Genomic DNA, 21,656 nt, shown 5'->3' with positions numbered 1-21,656 from the left:
CAGATGTAAACATAGGGCTGGACGATACAGGAAAAAAAAGCATATCGATAAAATGGAAAAAATGTTGATAATTATCAACAAATTGAAAACATACATTTTAAGTGAAGCCCCGGCCATTTTATGCTGTTGCTTAACCTATTTTAGATAAAGACACACAAACACTGAATTCAAATTCAACCCTATATTCAACCATCTTTTTACCAAAACTGCAAGTTTTTAAAAAGGAATGTGTGCTCTCTGAACTCTTTGAGAGTGGACGGAGCTTGGTTCCTGGGTGTGCTTTGTGATTGGTTTGGAGGATGTAACGACTGTAATATTAACCTTCACGATTGTCTAGAAAGTAAAAGGAAGGAAAACTGTTATTCTTTTTAACTTTTTATTGACCCTTTTTCTATCATCGATTATACATCGATCGATATTTATTATTGAATTATCGTCCAGATGTAAACATCTTGAACATTTAGCTGTATGCTGGGTCCATTGTGGATTCAGATTGCAGACTATAAATTTGCACGTTAATGATGCAGACTTCCTACATCATTACCTCGTTTTGTAAAGCGCACTCTTGCATTTATTTTTGGAGGTTTGGCAGAAATATTTGTCAGTGTGTTCTTCAAACCATGTATATGTACTTGTGAAGGTCAGTTGTGTTTTACACACGTTGGCAAAACTACACAAACTGGTTCAGAAATGTTCCATGTCTTTAAATTGCATGTTATGTTTTTCTTTAAAAGCTGTATTAAACTGTAATGGGTGTAAGGCTTTTAGTGTAGAAACACATTTCATCCATATCACCCACCTGTACCCAGATGCTGGACCTGGCATTGCTCTGTTTGTAGCTGGTAGCTTGTGGAGTGCTAAAACCAACCTAAGATCTGTAGTTTTTGTTTACCTGGAAACCTGTTTTTAAAATCAGATTTGTTGACCGCTTGTGAAGTATGTTATAGATGTAAATGGCAAACATTAAAGTAAATTTTAGTCTGGATAAAACTAATCAACATGGCCGACTCCTGTACACCAGATGGCAAACGATATAAAAAAAAAAAGCCAATCTCGGTAGCTGTTCCTTCAACTGTTTGTGGACTAATCTGAATAATCTTCAAAGCTGACGGTCTAACTTTGTAAAATACTTAATAAAACTGTTTGATGTAGGGATGCACCGAACCACATTTTTTTTCACTTCTTGGCTGATACCAGAGTGCTCTCTGCATTAATGTAATCATCATACTGGTGATTTTAAACAGGCTGTAAAAAAACTCCTTTCTACCGGCAAGTATATGTATGAATTGGGGGTGGGCGATATGGACTGTAAATTTCATCATGATATATTGTGGTAATGTGGTGATGATGATGATGGCTGTCAGGGTCCAGAGGTCATTCCTGCTGCCTGCTACTTAATGGCTCCTACATACTCACATGTACGCAAGTCTCTAGACCAAGGGTGTCAAACATATGGCCCGCGGGCCGGTTCCGGCCCGCCGAACATTTTAGTCCGACCCTGTGGCTAAATGCATTATCATTAATAAAAAAAAATTATTTTTTTATTTTTTTCCCAGTGTCCTGTCTGGCTATGTGGCAATAAGAATTGTTGTCTTAATGCCAAAAAGAGCTCATCAGATTTGACTTTCACAAGTGGAGCAGTACTGCTTTTGCCATAGTGCTCCGCTTGATTTATGAATGTGAATAGTTTTATTATGATTCATGCGGGGAATATCGCAAATTATATGGACACTATAATGGGAAAGTAGGAGAGGAAAGGAAGAACAAGAAGAAAAAAACAAAAGGTGAAAGAAAGGAGATAAAAGGAAGAGAATGATAAAGCAATTATTGAAAAAAAACATGTACTTCGTTTAATTATAAATATGCAGTTCCTATATTGTCCACGAGGGGCGCTGTTTTAAATAGCAGATTAAGCTTCAGGTGTGGAAAAATTTAAATTATTTCTTAATTTTTATCTGTTTGATGTATTTTGTCATGTAGGACAGTGTTTTTAAGTTCCAAAAAATTTGAATAAATGTTTTTCAACATTGTACAATCTGATCAGTTATTATGCATAATGCACAAATAAATGTTTAACTGAGTAAATGTATTGTTGAAATTGCACATACTTTTCTTAAAAACACTGAGGTTATTCATAATATATTGTGTAAAAGTGAAATTAATTTAATATAAAAATCAACAACAAGTCCACATTTATTATTTCTATTTAATCTTGCAATGAGTTAACTCGTGTTGCCCTCTTGAGATCAGATTTAAACTGAATGCGGCCCCTAGACCAAAATGAGTTTGACACCCCTGCTCAAGACATCCAGCCAACACGTTTGTACAAACTAGCTGAATTTCTTTCGGCACATTTACCTGTTTGTTGTGCGACGGCGGACTGATCCTCCGACCGGTGTGCAATGGCTGCCTGGTAGAGACTGAACACTGCTAAGCAACTCCACTAGCTCATTAAACTTGCTAGTATACATTTCCCTGCTTTGCCAAACTAGCGGAAAGTGTGGTAAATGTATGAATTTGTCACAAGAAGTGTAAGAAATTGCTCGTCTATCAAGTCCAGCCAGCCCTTGCGGCTCGCCGTCTGTGTTGGCAAAAACATCCCAGTGCTCTTAAATGTTTTTGCTTTTTCCTGTTTAAGTCCGTTGTATTGTAGGTCGTAGAGGAGCTTTCACCTCTCAGTACGGCTTTGTAAACATACATTGTGGTCTTGGTTTGTGGTGTTTCTGGTGTAGCATATCTCCGCACAGCGGACATGTTGTGATTTAAAGTTGGTTACCCATGGCCAGCTCCTCTGCTAGCTGGCTGCAAACTGTGGAATGGATTTCTCGACCGGAAGCTAATCTCATCACGAGAGCCGGAGGAACTCGTCTCCATTCAGAAAATCCTTTCCACAATTAGCAGAGCAGCCAGCAGATACTCTGTGCTTTAATGTTTTCTGCTGGAAAGTCTCCAGACCCAGCTTATGGATTAGAAATGTCCGCGGTTGGATCGTAATTTTCCAATCCATAAAAACGTTGGTATTGGAGCCCGATGCCAACGCTGGATCGGTTTGCCCCATCCATAGTTTGATGAATTATCTTTATATCTCATCGTGGAGGTAGAGGGTGTCACAATGTCGTATACGATGTGTTAAAGCTACGTTTTCCTGTTAACTGACCAAAAACAATGTTTTTTTTATTTTTTTTTGTTTGTTTTGTTTGCATTTGGCTTTCTTACCAATATCAATCTGATCTAAGCCGTCTGTACTAAAAAGCTGAAAGGCTGTTTGTCCTGTAGGAAGGTTTGTTGTCACTCTGGAACAATTTCACAGTGATCCACTGAAAAAGGAATGCCTCTTAGTTTCCAGTGTTTGCCGTAGAAATGATGTTTTGTCCTCTACGGACAGCAGAGTGCTGCTTTTTTATGTATAGATTCTTACTTGCCAATCTGCCTTGTGTTGCAATGCAAGTCCTGGGCCTGCACCCTATGAGGAAAATACTTAATTGAGATGCTTTTGCTAAATATTGCAATTTGGATATCAGTTATGATTAACCACATTTCCTTGACTCTCGTCGTTCATCACAATGTCCCACGGTTTGAGCTTTTGCAACATTGGCCACTAAAAATGTACATCTAGTTTGGCCATCGAAGGAAATGCCTTTATCCAGCTCACTGTGAAAGTTGTTTGCATGCAGAATTTGTGTGCATGGCACAAAAAATGACCCATTAAGTGTTGTATCCAGTCAGTGTTTCTGTATAGTGATGTTGCACGCAATGATGATGTTGTAATGTTGATTGCAATTCAAGCTCTACTGCATGAAAAACTGCTAAATAAATAATCCTAAAGTTTGTGGCCTGTGTTTGTAAAAGTGTTAAAGCCTCCTAACCCCTTATGCACATGTTGGTAAATTCATTCAGATTAAACTAAAATGGTAAAACTGTATTTTTCAGTTAAATGCCCATAAACACAAGGGTTTTAATTGTGCCCCTCCCACACACACATCAGTCTTTACACCTTGATGAGCTGAGCTTCTAAATATTTTCCTCTTTCAATCTGAAGCAGTTGTTCATCTGGTCAATTATGTCCTCTCTAGCTGCCAAGAGCTTTGCACATTATTTAGAATATATATTAAAATAAATCTGACCTCAAGCTATTCTTCCCATTGGTTGAATTGTTTTGAAGCCTTGTGCAGCTTTTAGTACCCAGTTTTATATTTTAATTGGACTAAAACTTTTCTTAATCTTTAAATACAGCAGCATGTTTGGTAGTTTCAGATCTTTTTTTTTTTATTTTTTTTAAAAAGATTAAGCAAATGTGGGTTGGTGATGACTTGTTAGTGTTACTTTTAGATTTAACACAATGAGACTGCCATTGTTTATGCTGTAGGAGCTTATGCAAGCATGTTGGATGACCCATTTAAAGGAGCTTAAATGTTAGCAGTTCACAATATCTTTACCAGACAAGTATTGAAATAATAAAAGCTGACATATTAAATCTTTTTTCCCCCATTTTTAGGTTTCCTTTTAAGAAATATTGATCAAGGTCATATGTTTTTGCCTGTTCACTTGGCCAGAGCTGTGCAGTTTTCTGTGCTTGAATAGAGAAAATCAATTAGTGTTAGAGTTATGGTAAGCTGACATTTTCATTACTTGTTACCAACAAACGAAGCTTTAACAACTTTAAAGCAACAGTTTTAAAAGCTTTACCATTACCCTGGCTCCATGTAGACAAAACATTGCCTTGAAGGTATTAACTTTTAATTTCTCAAGAATCTGTCTTAAGTAGCTTTTCTGTAAACTCAGTCATGTTTGTTTGATAGTAAAGAGCAGCGGATTAAAGAGATAAAGGAGTGATTTATATTAATGTTGCTCACAACACCCAGTATTGGAAGCATGTGGATTGTCTTTTCCACTCTCTGTATTGATATTAGCGTTGCCAGGATTGGACCATAAATGGCTGACTATAAAGCATCTATTAAGAATATGACCTTTGTGTTTATACCTAAACTTGGACTGCTACATTTGTATTTCCTGTGCTTATCAGATTACTCTGATCATTGCCTCCACTGAGATAAAGTGGTATTCTGCTCTGTTGTTGGATGTTGTTCAATCAAAGGCTTTTTTGGTAGAAAAGCAATGGTTTTCAGTCGTGGTCCTCAGGACCCACTGTCCTACATGTTTTAGATGTCACTGCTCAAGGACATTTGAATGAAATGATTGCTTTAACTCCTCAGCAGGCATCAAGACCTGCAGAAACTTCTCTATCACCTATTTAAGTCAGAAGTATGGAGGCAGGGAAACACCTAAACATGCAGGCCAGTGGGTCACTAATGCAGCATCAGACCTGGACTCACAATATTTTGAGGCTCCCATAAGAGTTGTTTCTTTGGTTCTGGTTGGCTGGTGTTACTGCAGAAAAATATGTTTTATGTCCTTTAATGTTTCAGTCAACTCTAAACCATATGTTATGATATAAACGTTTCATACATTATGCAGATACTAACAAACATACAATTTTCAATACAAAGTTTTTGAAGGCAGGGTTATTTCTGGTTAAAAGCAAATTAAATGTTTACCAAAGGGGGTCACCAACATGGCGCCCGTGGTGAACAGGTAGCCCCAAGCACCCACATGTGGTGCCCACCAGCCTGTTCTAAAAACAGCACAACCCACCAGTGAGCTGCATCCAAGATTATATTTATTTTTCTGTTGCTCTTTTAATCAAATTTGTATTTATATAGATTGTAAAGTGACAGTATAAAAAATGTTTTTTTTATTAAGTTGAGGCTGAATTCTGGCTCTTGTAGTTCATGCTCAAAGTTAAAATGAGAGCCTGGTGAGGGAGAGCCAGAGAAACTCTAGTTTGAAAAGAAATTAAATCGGTGTCAAAGCCAAACGCAACCACTGCAGGGTGGGAGTTTTTTTTATTTTTTATTTATTTAAACTACATGACGCCACCTGCTTAATTAGTGAGCCAGTAAGTCGAGGATATGCTTATTATGCTGGTTATTAGTTTAAAAAAGTTCTACAAATGACGATTTATCCCATTAGGTTTATGAAATAATTGTTGTCCAGTAAAATTTATCGTGACAGTCCTAAGTGTAACTAAGGATCTGTGCCCATATTCATAAATATTCCCTGTCCTGAAGGAGCTCATCCTGCAAGGGCGTCAACTAAAGAGTGATTCAGATCGCTGCTGAGAGCGATGCCACATTTGTACCTTAGTGAGGTGTGGTTGACCCAGTTGCTAGGGGTGACGCTGTCTTCTAAGAGCTGTGATTGGTAATCGATGGAGGAAAAAAAACTGATTACACTGAATTAAGACATGTCGTGATGAGACTAAGTTAAATTAAATTGTACTGGTTATTTTACTACATGTATTTGATGTTGTGCTCTCACCTGTCAGCGTTGTACTGTGATATCCTTTTTTAGCCCGCATCTAACTTCTTATATAGCATTTGAAGTCCAGAGGACCCAAAGCGCTTCACACAGCAGTCATTCATCCATTCTTACTTAGAGCAGACTGACAGAAGCGAGGCTGCCGTACATCAGCTCCACCGGGTGGTGGCGCTCTGAGCTGGTTTTTTTGCGACTTTCCAATTCTTTTTAAAGCTTTTATTATTGACAGCAATTTCTGTAAATATAAAAATTCCTTCCGTAGATTCTTCTTACGGTTTTACCACTTTTAATTATTTTTCATATTGTTTACCATCAATAAAATTACATGTGATACACACGTTCAACCCTTCCGGTTGAAACGAGTTAATTCCCTTCTATAGGGATGATAAAGTTGTTAATGCTGGGCTGTTAAAGAAGTTTGTGCTCATTTCCTCCACTGTTTAGGTGGTGGATCAGCCAATCAGTGCTCTCTGTTCCTACCGTCTAACCTGCGCTAAAGCTCACTAAAAGTCCTCCACACTAATATATTTTTTTTTTACTTCAGGAACTCGCGTAAAGTTCTCGGCCTGAGATGTTTGGTGAATAACTCTTTATCTTACCGAGGTAAAATTCTAAGAAAAATCCTAAAATTCTGGAAATTCTAAGATTTTTCCTAAAGTGACGTCACTTAAAGCTACTTCTAGTGTTGGCGTCAGCTGATTAATATTCTCTGCGTTTATTTGTACCGCAGTAGAACGTTGCATGGTTCTCAGTGGAGTCGCTGAGACCAGCAGAACCGTCATCAGGCTCTGTCTGTGAAGCCAATGTTCAAACGGAAAGCATTTATGTCCAGAAGGTTTCCTGCTTCACTGGTGCAGATCAAGGAGCTTTATGACATTTTTTACGTTGCTTTCAACCATCAGTGTTGTAGTGTTAGCTTAGCATGTGACATCGTTCAGCTTCTTGTTTTTTCTTGTCCATCTGCCTTTATACGGAACGTCCCTCCAATCATGTATGCATTGTTCATAAAGTGGGTCTCATGTCTTTTATTTGGCTGCAGCTAGCAAAGAGTTTGAGCCTTTGTTGTTGCAGTGCTGCAGTTAGAACTGCAACAATTCGGACAAATGTGACTGGGTCAGTTTAATTCGATCTTTGACCTAAATGAGCATCTAACAATAATTCAGTTTTTTGTTTTGATTATTTATAGCTATTGATCTATTGACAATCCAAGTATGAGCTTTAGTTGTATGATTTTTGATAACCCCTACTGCGGTGTGTATTGATGCAAAAATAAAAATCTAATTTATATAATCCATTTGTTTCATTTAAAACAGAAAATTAAAAAGTATACTTTAATATAATGCATTACCTTTTATAAATGTACTTTTTATTACATGTATATATCTATTTTTGGTACATAAACTTAAGCTAAAGCAGACTAAAAGCCCCCTAAACCTGTTTTCCACTAAAGCTGCTCTTATTGTTGTCGTTCAGCTGTTTGCGTAACAAGTATTACACACTAGGGTGGTTATTCTGCTCAGGTCGGTCATGCAGCTGGTATAATGTTGTCTGTCCATAGTTTTAAGATTGCATTATCTTAAAGTTGTCCAGTTTCTTCACAAGAACCATTGGTGTTTTACACGACCATAAATGTTTCCAAACGCTGAATTTGTCAGTGAGGGAAACATGTCGGCTTTCTTTGAGTCAACTGGCTGGCAGTGTGCAGCAGCTGTTGAGGATGGAGTCCTGCTCAAGTGTGGGCTCTATACAGCCAGAGACACCATGGTCACGCCAGCAGCTCATTAAAAGGACTGCACCAATGGCATGCTGGGAAATTTTGCATTAAACCCTGAGATTTTTGGTACACTTTTCTGGTTAAAAGGCCTTTGCCCAAAAGATTGTTTTGGGAACTTTTTTTTTTTGGGCAATGTTGCAACATACGTCTTGCCTGCTTTAATAAAGTGCTATAGATCAGTGGCTATTTGCTAGAACATTGAGCTATGTTTTGTATTGATAAAACTTATGCAGACGTGTATTTATTTTTTACATTTGTTTTTTTTAGAAACATTACGCAATATTACTGGATATTTGCATCTTCTACTTGCATTGTTTATTCTTTCAAAACAAATGCTGAAATGTGTCCCAAGTTTCATCAGCAGCTCTGTCAAAGCAGAGCCGTCGTTGTCAGCTTGGTGTATATTTTCTTTGCTCCGTGGTTTCAGTGCGTCTGTAGAAAGCCCATCACTGCTGCCGTTTGTCCATGCTGTTGGGGCCCGGGCTATTTGTTGGCTCAGAGACGGGTCTTTCTCTGTAGATCATTTCTGACCAAGTTAAAACATTCCTCTAGCTTGATTTCCCTCGTTGAAATGCTCGTTGCATGGACAGCCTGTAATAATTTCACAGTGATTTTTTTTTTTTTTTTTTTTTTTTTTTTTTTTTTTTTTAAATCCTTGTTTCTCTAACATGAAGTACTTTTTGTGTCCACATTTTCAGACGGCAACTCCAAACTGACATGGCAGTCAGACTGTGTGATGTGGCTTCTCTGCTTAGAAGTGGTTCGTGGGCTCCAGAGCCTTGGACTGGGGTCTGTGGCACTTTTTAAATCTTAAAATCATTTGGTGTGGGGGTGTTTTTTGTTTCTTTTCTTTCTTTCCCTTTGCCATACTAATGATATTGGCTCTGTCATATTTTGATGTTTTAACAACAAACTAAACCTGATGCAGGTTTTGGGGTTGAAACCTCCTAAATGTTTGAGTTGGTATGGTCTTAACCCGTCCTCAACTCTTTATTTGTATTTATATGTGATTTATATAAAGAAAAATGGATTGTGGAGTGACTAGACGTGGTGAATTTGTTAAACAAGGATGACTCTTCATACGTTAAGCTGTTGCTCGCTGATCAGTCTTCAGGGATTTCTGTCTAACACTAGTTAGGGACGACTGCAGATTTTGGGCGGCTACTGGCTTTGGCATATCTACTTAGCTTTGCTGAATAAAGGGATTTATTTTGGCTAACCGTAAATAACTTTAAAGCCATGAAACAGACAATTTCATCATTAGGGCTGACAAGTTTATTTTTATTTTTTATTTATTTTTTTCAGCTGTAGTGCCAAAAACAATCTATTTTACTTCAGATGATTCAAAATTGTCAACATCCCCCTTTTTTGGTTACCTTTTCTTTGTAAATTGTACAAATGCTCTTTATTAAAGCTCCCACCTTATTGCTAGAAAGTTGTTACATGATGCCCAAGAAGTCATAATGACTAGTTTTGATGCTTCTCAAATTCTGCAATGGTTTGTTTTCAACAAAACAATGTGATGTGTGAAGAGCTTCCTTTTTTAACTGGTTTCACTCTTTTATTACCAATATTCATAATGGGGTTCTTTACATTTTCCTTCCCCTTTTTGTCTCTTTAGCAGGTAATTGCGACCATGGAAACACAGCTGTCCAACGGGCCGACGTGCAACAATACAAGCAACGGTCCCTCGACAATCTCGAACAACTGCTCCTCGCCTGTAGAGTCAGGGAGCATAGAGGACAGTAAAACTAACTTGATAGTCAACTATCTGCCACAGAACATGACCCAGGAGGAGCTCAAGAGTTTATTTGGAAGTATTGGAGAAATTGAGTCCTGCAAACTGGTTCGGGACAAAATAACAGGTAATGTGAGTTTTCGTAGCGTCGCCTTGTTTTATAGCTCATGCTTTGCTGCATGTTTTTGTTTATGCATTTGGATTGTTTCATCCCACTGGATTTTACATCTTTTTTTGCCAAACTGTAGCAATATTACAAAAGTTTTAAATCACTGGCTACTGCAGCGTTAATTTTAAAGTTATCGCATTTGTTTTCATCTAGTTAAGTCAGTTGCGCCTGACTGAAGTTCATGGTGGTAATGAGCAGGCCGATCGCTCAGGCTGCTGTATTCCACCTGCTGGCTGTTTTTGGTTAAGGTTAAGACCTTCCTCTTGTCTGAAATATACATCTAGTATGTTCAAGCAGGCCCAGCCGTTTTAGAATTGCGTCTTGCTTTTATTTTGGTGTGAAATAACAGAGTGGTGGCATTAGCGTAGCCCTTACTAAATTAATATGGAAGATGTGCGCCCAGCAGGAGCTCATATTTTCATAGTAATGCATGAGTTTTTCACCAGTTGCTTAAGACCTGCTGCTGTTACTCAGAGGTCTGCAGCAGGGTTGCACTGCTGGCGGTAAGAGTGTTTGTTTTGAAATGGGGGGGGGGGGGGGTTCTCTTCAGGCATGCAAAGCTGATTAAAATTCTCAGTTTTACCTTTAAAAAACATACATTAATGAAGTCACTGTATGTACAAGAAACTTGTAAAACATATTCAGTGATTTGAATTGCATTTTTATTTAAAACGGAACAGCAATGATTATTCATTTTGCTGACTAAAGGGAACACCTTTAAATCAGTGAAAGTGTAAGCTGATATAAAAGTATGTAAAATATATTTTTATGGCAGTCGCTGAATGTTGCAGCTCAAATAACTGGTTATTCCAGGTTATTTGTAGCTCAAATAACCTGGATGTGTGGAGCGTTTGGTTTTTGCAAGAGAAGTTGAAATCTTTAACCAATAGCTTTTGAGTCTTAATTGTATTTCCTGTGTACCTAAAGTTGTTTTTGGATGTTATGAACAGAGTTTTGAGTGTTATTGTCCTCTTTGTAAACATTTGAGGTACATCCAGCAACGCTAGGCCTTCCTTTCTATTTGTGAACGGCTTTATTTCGTTTTCATTTAAGTTTCTACCAGGCAACTTTAGCTCAAGTAGTTTGGATGTTAACTTTCCTAATACAATTTCCACTGGCATCCAAATCATTTTACAGAGGTAACACTTGACTTGCTGTTTTTTTTTGTTTTATTGAAAAGTAGGCCTGGGCGATAAGTCGGTTTAATCGATTAATTTGATTTTACAATTTTTGTTGGGAAAATTTAGATTTTATGAAGAGAACCGCATGTAATGCTGAATGTTTTTGGAAAAAAAATAAAATGTATATAAATATACATTTTAATACCATAATACGAGTCACTTTAATATACTCTTCTTTTTGTTTGTTAGTTTGAGGAGAAATCTGTTCTCAGGTCTTTGGCTGAAACAAACATTTTCTTTTTTGTTTATGATGGCATCTTGTTTTACAAGCATGTTTCACAGCTTTTTAGTTGCACTTTGAATTCAGGTCAACCCCCAGATGAAATGCTTGAAATAAAATCCAGTTTTTAAAATGCATTTTGGTGAAAAAGGAAAAAATTTATCAATTGGCTTTGGTATAATATCAGATCATTTTATTTTTAAGCTATATCGCCCATTCCAATTGAAAAGGGAAAAACCGGTGTTGTCTCAAGGTACGAAAAGCTTTAAATAAAAACAAATTTACAAGTTGATGGGTTGATCAAAATTCAGATCCTAATGACTTTTGATTTATTTTTATTTTTTTTTCCTACTAATTCACCAGCAATGGTTTTCGTGCAGGAATTAATAGGCTGCTAATTCAAAGTTGCAATTTGCATTGATGTTAGATTTATGACCAGTCTCTAAACCGATACCATTATATATTTAGCCAGTGTGCTACTTAAAAAAGAAATCCCTTTTTAACTTAAAAGACTTGAATTGAGGTGGGAATAATTAGAAGTTTCATATTATTCAAAGCCTCAAAGTGAAATTTATCTGGATTATTGCTTTGATTTCAGCTCTACATAAAACTCCATCCCCTCCAGCCTGTTGCTTGCCTCTCTTCCTTGGCCCTGTGGCAATGGATTTAAGCTAGCCTACATCTGTGTATGGGTGCTACATCAGATGTTTAGTAATCACCAGGGAGATGTGTTCCTTCTTTGCTCTACATGTTCACGCTTTGGCTGCTGCTGCAGAAGCGGCTCAGTGTTTTTGTAATGTTTTTCTCCCACTACAGGCAGCAGCAGCATTTTACTTAAAGCTGGGAGTTGCTGTTTGAAAGAGTATCTTGGCAATCCTCCTCTTTAATGACGGCTAAAAATGGGTAAATTGTTTGAGCCCTGGTTATAAAAGGATGCGGTGGGTGTTTCCTTCCTGGAATAAATGGGTTCAGGAGAGGCTTTACAACATGCCCTGCAGGCCTAAGTGTCACTTTATTCAAAGTTTTGACATTTTTGTCCGCTATATTGAATCCAGCTAAGCAATGAGAAATTAATTTCATTATTAAAGAAAACGAGTGTGGTTGAGACTTAATTACTGTGCCAATGAGATGCTTAGACACATTTATACATTGGTGTGCTTAACGGTAGTGGAGGAATTAAGCTTTTTAATTTGAACATGCAATGTTAGGTAACATTGTCCCTTGTTAACCAGCTTGAGCATAACTTTTGTTATTGATTTTAAGTTTACTTTGTGCAGAGTTATAGCTAACGTTGGATTCCATACATTGACAACGTCTTGATGTGGAGAAGCAACCATTCAGGTTCAGTTACTTCTAGTTTAATGCACACTTTTAAATAGTATGTGCTTCAAGGTTTTGTTATATAGTTGAAGGAAGGTCAATGCAGGAGCTCAACGGTACAAAGGAAAGTGGTGGGCGATAACAGCAGCTCTGCAAATAGAAAATGAAACTGTACCGCACGTTGCAGATTTACTGGAATAAACAGAAAACTAATCACAATGTAAGGTTCTCCTCTTAAAGCTGGAAAAAAATAATACTATTTTTCCCCCAAAGATTAGACTTTTGGAATGCAATTTTTGGCTTTGAAAACTAGTTTCCAGACTTGACTTCTTATTCTATAGCCTAAAAGATGAGAATTTCTAAAATAAAATAAAAACACTAAAGGATGTTGCAGGTTTACCTGGTTATTTCATCTGCTTTGCTTTAAGGAGAAACGTTCTAATGGTAAAGCTCTTCGATTGTAGGAGATTTATCAGCCTGTTTGGTTAATATCTGGTGGGAATGGAAACAACTGGGGCGGCTGAACTGTCAGAATTTAATTACATTTTTATTCTTTATCTTCTACACAGGCAATCCAACATGTTATGTTTTCAAAAACGGATGCCCATGGGCAATGATGAGTTGATCACAACATACACTCCCACTCAAGTGTGACTTGCCTAAAACCATCCAGTTAGTGCGTTGAAAACCTGTAACGAGTTAGGAGGCGTTCGTGCCTGCACTTGGCTCTGGAAAGGACTTTCACTGCCAGACACGTCTCCGAATGTCTTGCTGTTGATACGATTTGGGAGAAGTAGGTGGGCGAGGAGGTCTATTGTTTCTGTGTCAGACTGTGCATGGCACCCTAGTGCGCATTTTTCCTCCTGCGCTAGCAAACTTGACAAAAGGGCCCAGGAGGGAGTCTGTCAATTGCAGAGTAATCAAGTGTCAGCTTAAGGTCCAGACCCATTAATGAACTGCTTGGCTCAGAAAAAAAAAAAGGTTTTCGTCGTGCTGGAAAGCTTTAAGAGTAAAATGTTGAAATAAATGAGTTAACTCTGTTCCTGTCTGTGGAGGGACTTCATGGTACAGCAGCTACTAACCACAACAGAAATGAGGCTATAATGTCAACCAATCTGGTGTCTTGTCGACACTTTTCTTGTAAATGTAAAGACTTTAAATCATGCTTTCCTTAAACATCTTGAGGCAGTTGAATCAAACAAAATATTCATCTATTCAGAACCGAGATCAACTAGGCTGGATGGAAGTCGTTGGTGTTTTTCTAAAGTGGGTCCAGTGGTTAATTTTTAGACAAGCAAACAAGCTTTGTCATCTGGTCCTTAAAGGTAAAACAACCTTTCTAAAGAGGCCGTAAAGACCATAAAGAGGTGGGAAAGGGGATGTTGGAGTTTAAAGGGCATACCACTTTTACAGTGTTTTCAATAGTTTGCAGCTTTGTTGCTTAAAACAATTACATTTTGTCTGCTGTTGAAAATATGGGGGGAAAAAGCAGGTGAAAGTTTCTATAGAGTGAAATCAGATGTGGAAAAATGGCTCTGAGACAGCAATGATAGCTCGGATGGGCAAAATACAAGCCAAAGAAGCTGCTGCAGCCATTTATCGTTTATCCAGGACCACCTTCTGGAGAGAACGTTTATTGATTTTTAGTTTCATAAAGGGGACACAGACTGCTCCTTAAAAAGCATCACAAAAATCCTTCCCGTAAAAAGTTGATGCTGATAATCGCCTCTGGTTGCTTTGATGGACTGCAGTCTCTGCTGAAGCTGTCGGTTGAACTTTTTTTGGGTTTTTTGCTCTTGCATTTCGGTTAATTTTAACAAAAGGTGCTGTAAACTGAGATGTCGGCTTTAAGTGGAAATCTGTCCTTTTATCCCATTTATGCAGGGAAGGTGGTTTGTTTTAGTTTTTTTTAACGTAGAGGTGCTCACTCCCAATAATTTATGATTAAATCAGGAGTGTTAAACTCAAGCCCTCAAGGCCTGGCATCCTGCAATCGCTGGATTCATCCCCAGTTCAGCAATCCTGAATCTGATGGATAAATTCCCTCCTCCTCAGTTGTTAAATTCCTGCAGAGTCCTGCACTAGTAATCCGACTCAGGTGTGTTGCAGTAAAGGCACAACTAGAAGCTGCCCAACGCTGGCCTTGGGGATGCGGGTTTTGCAGGAGTTTTGTGCGGCGACATGCATTGATTGTAATGGTGAACCTGTTTGAGCGAGTTGTGGCTTCAAAGTATCCTGGTCAGAAAAGTACATTTTAAAACTTTTTGTGGAAAAAGCTATGTAAACTTGCTGAATGTCTTTTAATTAAAAGTTCTGCTTGTGAACATTTTTCTATTTTCTACTTATTTCTATTAATTCCAGCAGCTGTTGAGATGGAAAGTTGAATAAGCAAAAATATGGTCAACTCTGAAATTCCCCCTCCCAATACTTGAAAGTTGAACCCTTTAGTTCTTGGTCTGTGAGCAATTTGATGAAAGAAATAAAATCAAACATGGACATTTTGTTTTTAGACTGTAATAAAATTTCACTAATATAAACTAAGATTCTGCTTTTGTGATATTAATCCCTGCTGTAGACATGGGAAATACAGCTTTATATCTTTTTACTTTCCATTAAGTGTCTCCTGAGTAAGGGATTTTTGTAGTTTTATAGTTTTGACTTGATTCATGTGTTAAAACTAGAGAAACCCAGCGCTGGAGCAAGATCACTGGGTTTGTGTAGCGTGAGGGCTGATTTATTGTACCGTTGGAGTTAAACTGAGTGAGAAATCTGCATATTTTCTCATGGTTAGGGATCATAAGTTGAAGCCTTATTATAGAGCATATTTGAGATTATACCATGAGTTATTTGAGCAGATCATTTGAAAATGTACTTCTGACCTGAATCAGCACCTGATCTGACAACGAAAACAATAACTGTCCTTTGCTACTTATCGCAGTCCTTTTTAGATGTAAAATGGCATTCATTTTCCACGATTGCATTCACCCATGATTCATAAAAAGGTCATTGCGTCCACGAAATGTCAGTCTTTGCAAAGAGCCTTTTTCTTCCCTATCCAGTTTTTACTCCGAGCCTGAAACCTGTTTTTGTCTGATTTGCAGGGCAGAGCCTAGGCTATGGATTTGTCAATTATGTGGACCCAAAAGATGCAGAAAAGGCGATCAATACCTTAAATGGCTTGAGGCTTCAGACTAAAACCATCAAGGTAAGATATGGTGATCTAAAACAAGTACTGCTCCAGTGTGTGCTGTGTTCATATCTACTTCTGCAGGTTGGAGCTGAAAGCGTTATAATGCTGGAGCAATGTGGGGTGGAGAGGGAGCCTATTGTTAATCTGGGCACAGACGGCTTTTCTTGGGCCTCAAGTAGAGCAGAACTGTTTCTATGGTTGCATGTGAAGGAGCTGTGCTGTATGCCTTTACAGGGAGGTGGCTGCCATTAGCATTCATCAGACAACATAGCACTCGACATGCTGGTGGGAAGAAACTCATTTGCTGCGTGTAGAGCTGTTGGATGGTGGACAGTGGAGTCAGATTATTCTGAAGTGGTTTTGTTCTACATTTTACTGATTTTATTAAATGTTTAGGGGACAGTTTTGCTTGAAAGAGAGGGGGGAAAAATGTAAGCTGCATGTTTTGTGTTTGTTCACCATTGCAGAACTGGCCTAGATGTGTTATGTTATAAGCATTATTGCTTTGTTTGCACCGGCGGAGCAGACGCCTTAGTTCATCTCCCAGTTCGTGCCCCTGAAAGTAGGACATGGTAACGGTTCTTTGTGCCGCGCATCTAAAGTTCTCTTCCTGCTCCGTCAGATGTGCAAATAAACCATAGTCTGCTGGAGGAGTACACTTTGTGCATATTAGCATCAAATAAAGTGTGAAGGTGAGACTGAGCGAGGCAGAGGTGAGAGGACAGAGTCTTCTGGATCCAGTCAGGAAGCTGCAGCTTTTTACACTTCATGCATTCACGTCAGAGCAGATTTCGGGGCGTGCTTATCAAACGGGATGACTCTCTGTTCTGCCACCATAAAAGAAGCCTTTTTAGACCCATGCAGTAGAGCTGCAACATTCTCGTATGCGAAATTGAAGTTTAAAGAACCATAAATGTTCAAATTCTGAATGAGATCAGTTAGAACGGTCCTGTCTTTTTAATGTTGAAATTTCTGAAGTGTAATCCTTCAAAGCTCTCGGCACCAACGTCAGCATTTGAACACGATGTTCCTCACGGTTTCCTATGGATAATTGTCTGCTGGACTGAAAAGGATGGACTCAGGAAAAATGGATTGAACTACTGAGGGGTGTAATGATTTTGATTCAGGTGGTCTTTGTGGATAAGTGTTTGTGGTGCATTATTTGTATTGTTTTTATTATAGCATCGGGTGATTGGTCCAATTCAAATAAGTCCTGACAAAAAAGGAATGGATGGATTGGCTGTAAACAAACCGCCACATTATTGTAAATCATTTAAAAAGCCGGCCTGATGCTGCAACTATTGGTCAGGATAATTAAAAAGTTAATGCCTTTTAAAGAAAGTTTTCACTGCTACAATCAAGGTAAATGGAATATACACCCTCAGCTGATTTTAGGAAAAGCTAGAAAACTACTTTAATCTGACTTAAAGTTCACAAAACTGCAGCCCTTAGATCCCACATGTCATTATTTTTTTTATTGAACAAGGAAGGAAGTCTTAGAGATGAGCACAAATTTGAAAATAATAGATATTTAAAGGGGGTATAGCTTTTTGCCTTTCTAATAACCGTATCCAAAGGCCAAGAGGTTGAACTGACGACATCGTTTGTAGGTTGTTGTTTTTTTTATGAGAAAAGAGCATTTAGAAATGGCAGCATTAAAAAAAGGGGTGTTTAAAAATAAAGTGGCAAAGGTCTTTGAAATTATGTAAAAGTTAAATTTTCTCTACTAAAATTCCTATAAGAATGGGCTACATCTAAGCTAGTGTTTTGTATTGTTCAACATAACTTTGTTTAATAATGATGTGATTGTACTCAATCATTCTTGCTCTTATGGCAGCACGCTTTCACTGAGGTCTTTTCAGCCCTCTTATGTGAAGTTGAATAAAGCTCATCTTTGTTTGGCCAATAATTGTTCATGAGTTCCTCCGTGGTGGAAATATTCAACCTCCACAAGGACGCCATAAAGTAGGGCGAGAGGACACTTTAATCTGATTCCAACTGTAAAACAAAAGGTGTGGCGGTCATTGAAGGGTGAAGGATGGTTGGCAGCTAAAAATACCTGTCACAAAAAGTAAAAACATTAAAATACAATTTGATATTGTTTATCAAAGCTAATTAAAGCTAATGCAATGATGAGCAGATTTGAACGAGAGGATACCTGAACTGTAAGATTTCTGAAAGGCTTCATTTTCCGGGGAGGGAACAGCAGCGTTGCCCAAATTGCTCGCATATTTCTGTAATCTGATTGCCGCATTAAATTAAATCAAAATGTTCTCACTTTATTGAAACATCCTAGGCTGGTAGGAATTGACTGCTTGTGGAAACGGCACCTTTTATACCCGAATGAGTCGTGCACTAAATGGCCAAAACGGCAAAAAGCACAGGTAGAAATTATCCGCACCCTATAAAGTGTAGCGGCCCGCCTGATTTAAAAACACCTGACATGCCTACTATGTAAGAAGCATCGTTTTTTTACTTCAGCTTCCACTTTAAACTGTTTTCACTGTGACCTTGTAGCACCTGGGTTGTTTTTAGCGTTCAGACATAGAAAAAGTTTCAGTCCCAGTGATCAAGCGGAAGTTCTTGTGACTCCCTACAAGATTTGGCCTTGGTTGGACTTTCACTGCCAGTGATGCTCAAACCTGATGTAGGTTTTGGTGACTGTAGTGCTAAACAGCTGTGAGGACCTCATAACCAAGGGGAACAATGCTAAAAATGTACAGTCACAATCATCAGCAGCTGGAACGCAATCACTTGCAGATCATATCTGCCTCTCAGCCTGTTCGGACGCTTTTTTCTCTGCTCTCTGCTTGCTTGCATTTTCCTGCCTTTTACTTTTTATCTCCTTTTTATCTCCTAACCTAAACCACAGAAAGTTGGATTTAGTTTTTATTTATTTATTTTCTTTTTATTTTCTTTTACTTATTTTTTGATTTGGATTTTGAAAAGATGCCCTCCTTCAACACAATGGACTTTGACAAGCTTTTACAGAAGATAGCTGTTATGGAACTGAAAATCTGTCGACTTGAAGTGAATTATGATGTAAACGCCGCGAATGGAAATGATACGACCCTGCCCGTGATTCCGAGCGGTGACCACCAGCCCAGCGACTCAGCGAACAAACAGTTCCCTGAGGAAAATGAGAATCCCTGGACCACTCTGGGTGCAAGACCAAAGGACCAACGAACCCCACGCCTAGACAAAGAAAACTGGCCGAGACTACAGAGAGATGTCCCAGGACAAGTAAAACAACAGCGGGCTGTTCCCACAACAAATGATAGGAGTAAACCTGCTGGAAATGCTGGAATTCCTTTACGAAACAGATTCGCTCCGCTCCAAAATGTGACCCAGGAGGACAAAAACCAGAGGTATGTCAACGATTTTCGTTCTAAGACATCAGAGAAAAGACATGCCACAGGGCCAAGGACCCTGATATTATGCAATGGTTCTGTAAGGGGGATTAAACATTTCTGTAACAAGAAAAATACAGAGGTGTTGATTTATAACGACGGGAACTGTGGCCTGGTGTCTGATTTAACAGACATCCTTCAGACAGACCTTCCAAGGATCTTGAGAAAACGTCCGACCTTGGAAAACCTCATAATACAAGCTGAAGCCCTGACGGACGTCAACAGGATAAGAAAATCAGAAGTATTAAAAGAGGATTACATTCGTTTGTTGAAACTTGTTGATGGCCTGAATGTCAAGGTTCTTCTTAGCGGGCCTCACTCACCCGCTAACTGCGGAGACGAGATTTTTTCCAGAATTCTGATGCTAAACAAATGGCTGGAAAAAACATGCAAAGAAACAACTGTAACCTTCATAGACAACTTTAACATATTTTGGGAAAGAAGACATCTGTTCAACAGAGATTGTTTCTCTCTAAATAGGTCAGGTGCAAAACGGCTGATTTCAAACATCTTCTATTCTGTGAACCATGCGTCATCAGCTTTGTCCCAAAACGAGGAACATCCAGTGCCAAAACAAATGATAAGCCCAGTGCAGCCCGAACAAGCCAAGATAAAGATGGCCAGAAAGATGACACAGAATGAGGCGTTGTCAGAGCTACAGGACGATTCATCCCAGATCTCAGCAGGACAACGAAAGGACCAAGAACCTCCATCTTCACAAACACCGGTCCAGACTGGACCCGCCTCCCCTTCTTCTCCACAAAGCCCAGAAGTTCCTTTTCTGGAATTTTCTCATAACATGAACAAAGTATTTAAGATTGGCCTACAGATGACATCCTCTCCACATAGCCATTCTGCTGTGAATAAACCAGGATTCTCCAAAGGCCTCAGAGCCTCAGATCCTCCTCCTCCACGTATCACAGAACACTCTGGTACTGAGGAACTCCAAATTACTTCGCTGTGATACAGATTGGGCCCTGGCCACACGTTTATCAGACATGAGAGTTCCCAGCATCAGCCGGGGCCTTTCGCCGGAGATTATGGAATATCTGTGATAATACGTGGCAGAAATAAGAAAAACAAAAGGATAAACAGGAACAAATACTTAAAAATCATAAACTGTCAGATGCAACCTGTCACAGAGACATCATCAACCACTAAGTCATATAAACTGGGTTTATTAAATATCAGATCTGTCAGGAAAATCCCTTTTAATTAATGACTTCATTATTGACAATGATCTTGATGTAATGTTTTTAACAGAAACATGGCTGCATGAATTTAGTGAAGCAGCTATACTGATGGAGTCGACTCCTCCAAACTACAGTTTTCTTTGTGAGAGCAGACAGCAAAGGAAAGGTGGAGGAGTAGCAACATTGTTTAATGATTCACTAAAGTGTAAAAAGGTGTTTTTAGGAAAATTTGACTCTTTTGAACATTTGGCTCTCCAGGTAAAGGGCCCGGTACGAACTATGTTTCTGAATGTGTACAGGCCTCCTAAGTCCACATCAAACTTTTTTAATGATTTTAGTGACCTGCTGTCTGTGATATGTGTTGATTATGACTGTTTAATTATTGTTGGAGACTTCAACTTTCACGTTGACAACCCTGAAGACAGAAGTGCAAAAGAACTGTGTGACACACTTAGAAACTTTGGTTTAAGTCAACACGTTAAACAGCCAACACACAAACAGGGACATATTTTAGACTTGATCATCACTAAAGGTCTAAAGATTTCACAGGTCAATGTAACTGATGTTGCCTTATCCGATCACTTTTCTGTTACCTTTGAAAGCATAATTACCAGCGACTCATTTAGCCAAAGGGACATCGTAAGAAAACGCACCTTTAAGGACAATGCCGCGGAAACTTTTATTCAAGCTTACTCTGATACTTCAACCTTGGGCTGCAACTCAGTAGATGAGCTAGTAGATAACTTTCAGTCTAAAGTCTCAGACATCATTAACTGCATTGCTCCAGTCAAAGTGAAGTTTTTTCCCGGGAAGAAAAAATCTCCTTGGAGAAATGCTCCATCAGTTAGAAGTGAAAAAAGGGAATGTCGAAAAGCTGAACGCAGGTGGAGAAAGAATAGACTCCTAGTTCACTACGACATCTATAAAGAGAGACTTTACAGATATAACTTACAACTGAAAAATGCAAGAGAATCTTTCTTCTCTGAGATCATCAAGAAAAACATTAATAATGCTCGTGTCTTATTTTCCACAGTTGACAGGCTAACAAATCCTCCTGTGTCCGTGACTTCCGAACTCCACTCC

At 38.6% G+C, this 21,656-nt stretch overlaps 1 protein-coding gene across 8 annotated transcripts in view; it reads left to right on the top strand.

The window, feature by feature from the left end:
- The window catches only part of elavl2 (ELAV like neuron-specific RNA binding protein 2), a 53,955-nt gene that overhangs the window by 16,695 nt on the left and 15,604 nt on the right, over positions 1–21,656 (top strand). For 5 of the 8 annotated variants that reach the window (XM_036146476.1, XM_036146473.1, XM_036146471.1 and 2 more), the window contains exons 2-4: positions 8,851–8,941; positions 9,774–10,017; positions 15,882–15,985. In XM_036146476.1, the coding sequence (XP_036002369.1) occupies positions 8,870–8,941; positions 9,774–10,017; positions 15,882–15,985 (420 nt within the window). In that variant the 5' untranslated portion in view covers positions 8,851–8,869. The remainder of the gene's footprint in view (positions 1–8,850; positions 8,942–9,773; positions 10,018–15,881; positions 15,986–21,656) is intronic. The other 3 variants (XM_036146472.1, XM_036146475.1, XM_036146477.1) reach the window with 2 other exon arrangements.

The sequence above is a fragment of the Fundulus heteroclitus genome, chromosome 14, assembly GCF_011125445.2.
Source record: "Fundulus heteroclitus isolate FHET01 chromosome 14, MU-UCD_Fhet_4.1, whole genome shotgun sequence".
Taxonomy (NCBI): domain Eukaryota; kingdom Metazoa; phylum Chordata; class Actinopteri; order Cyprinodontiformes; family Fundulidae; genus Fundulus; species Fundulus heteroclitus.
Note: the sequence above shows the minus strand (reverse complement) of the source record. Positions and strands in the feature narration are given on the sequence as shown.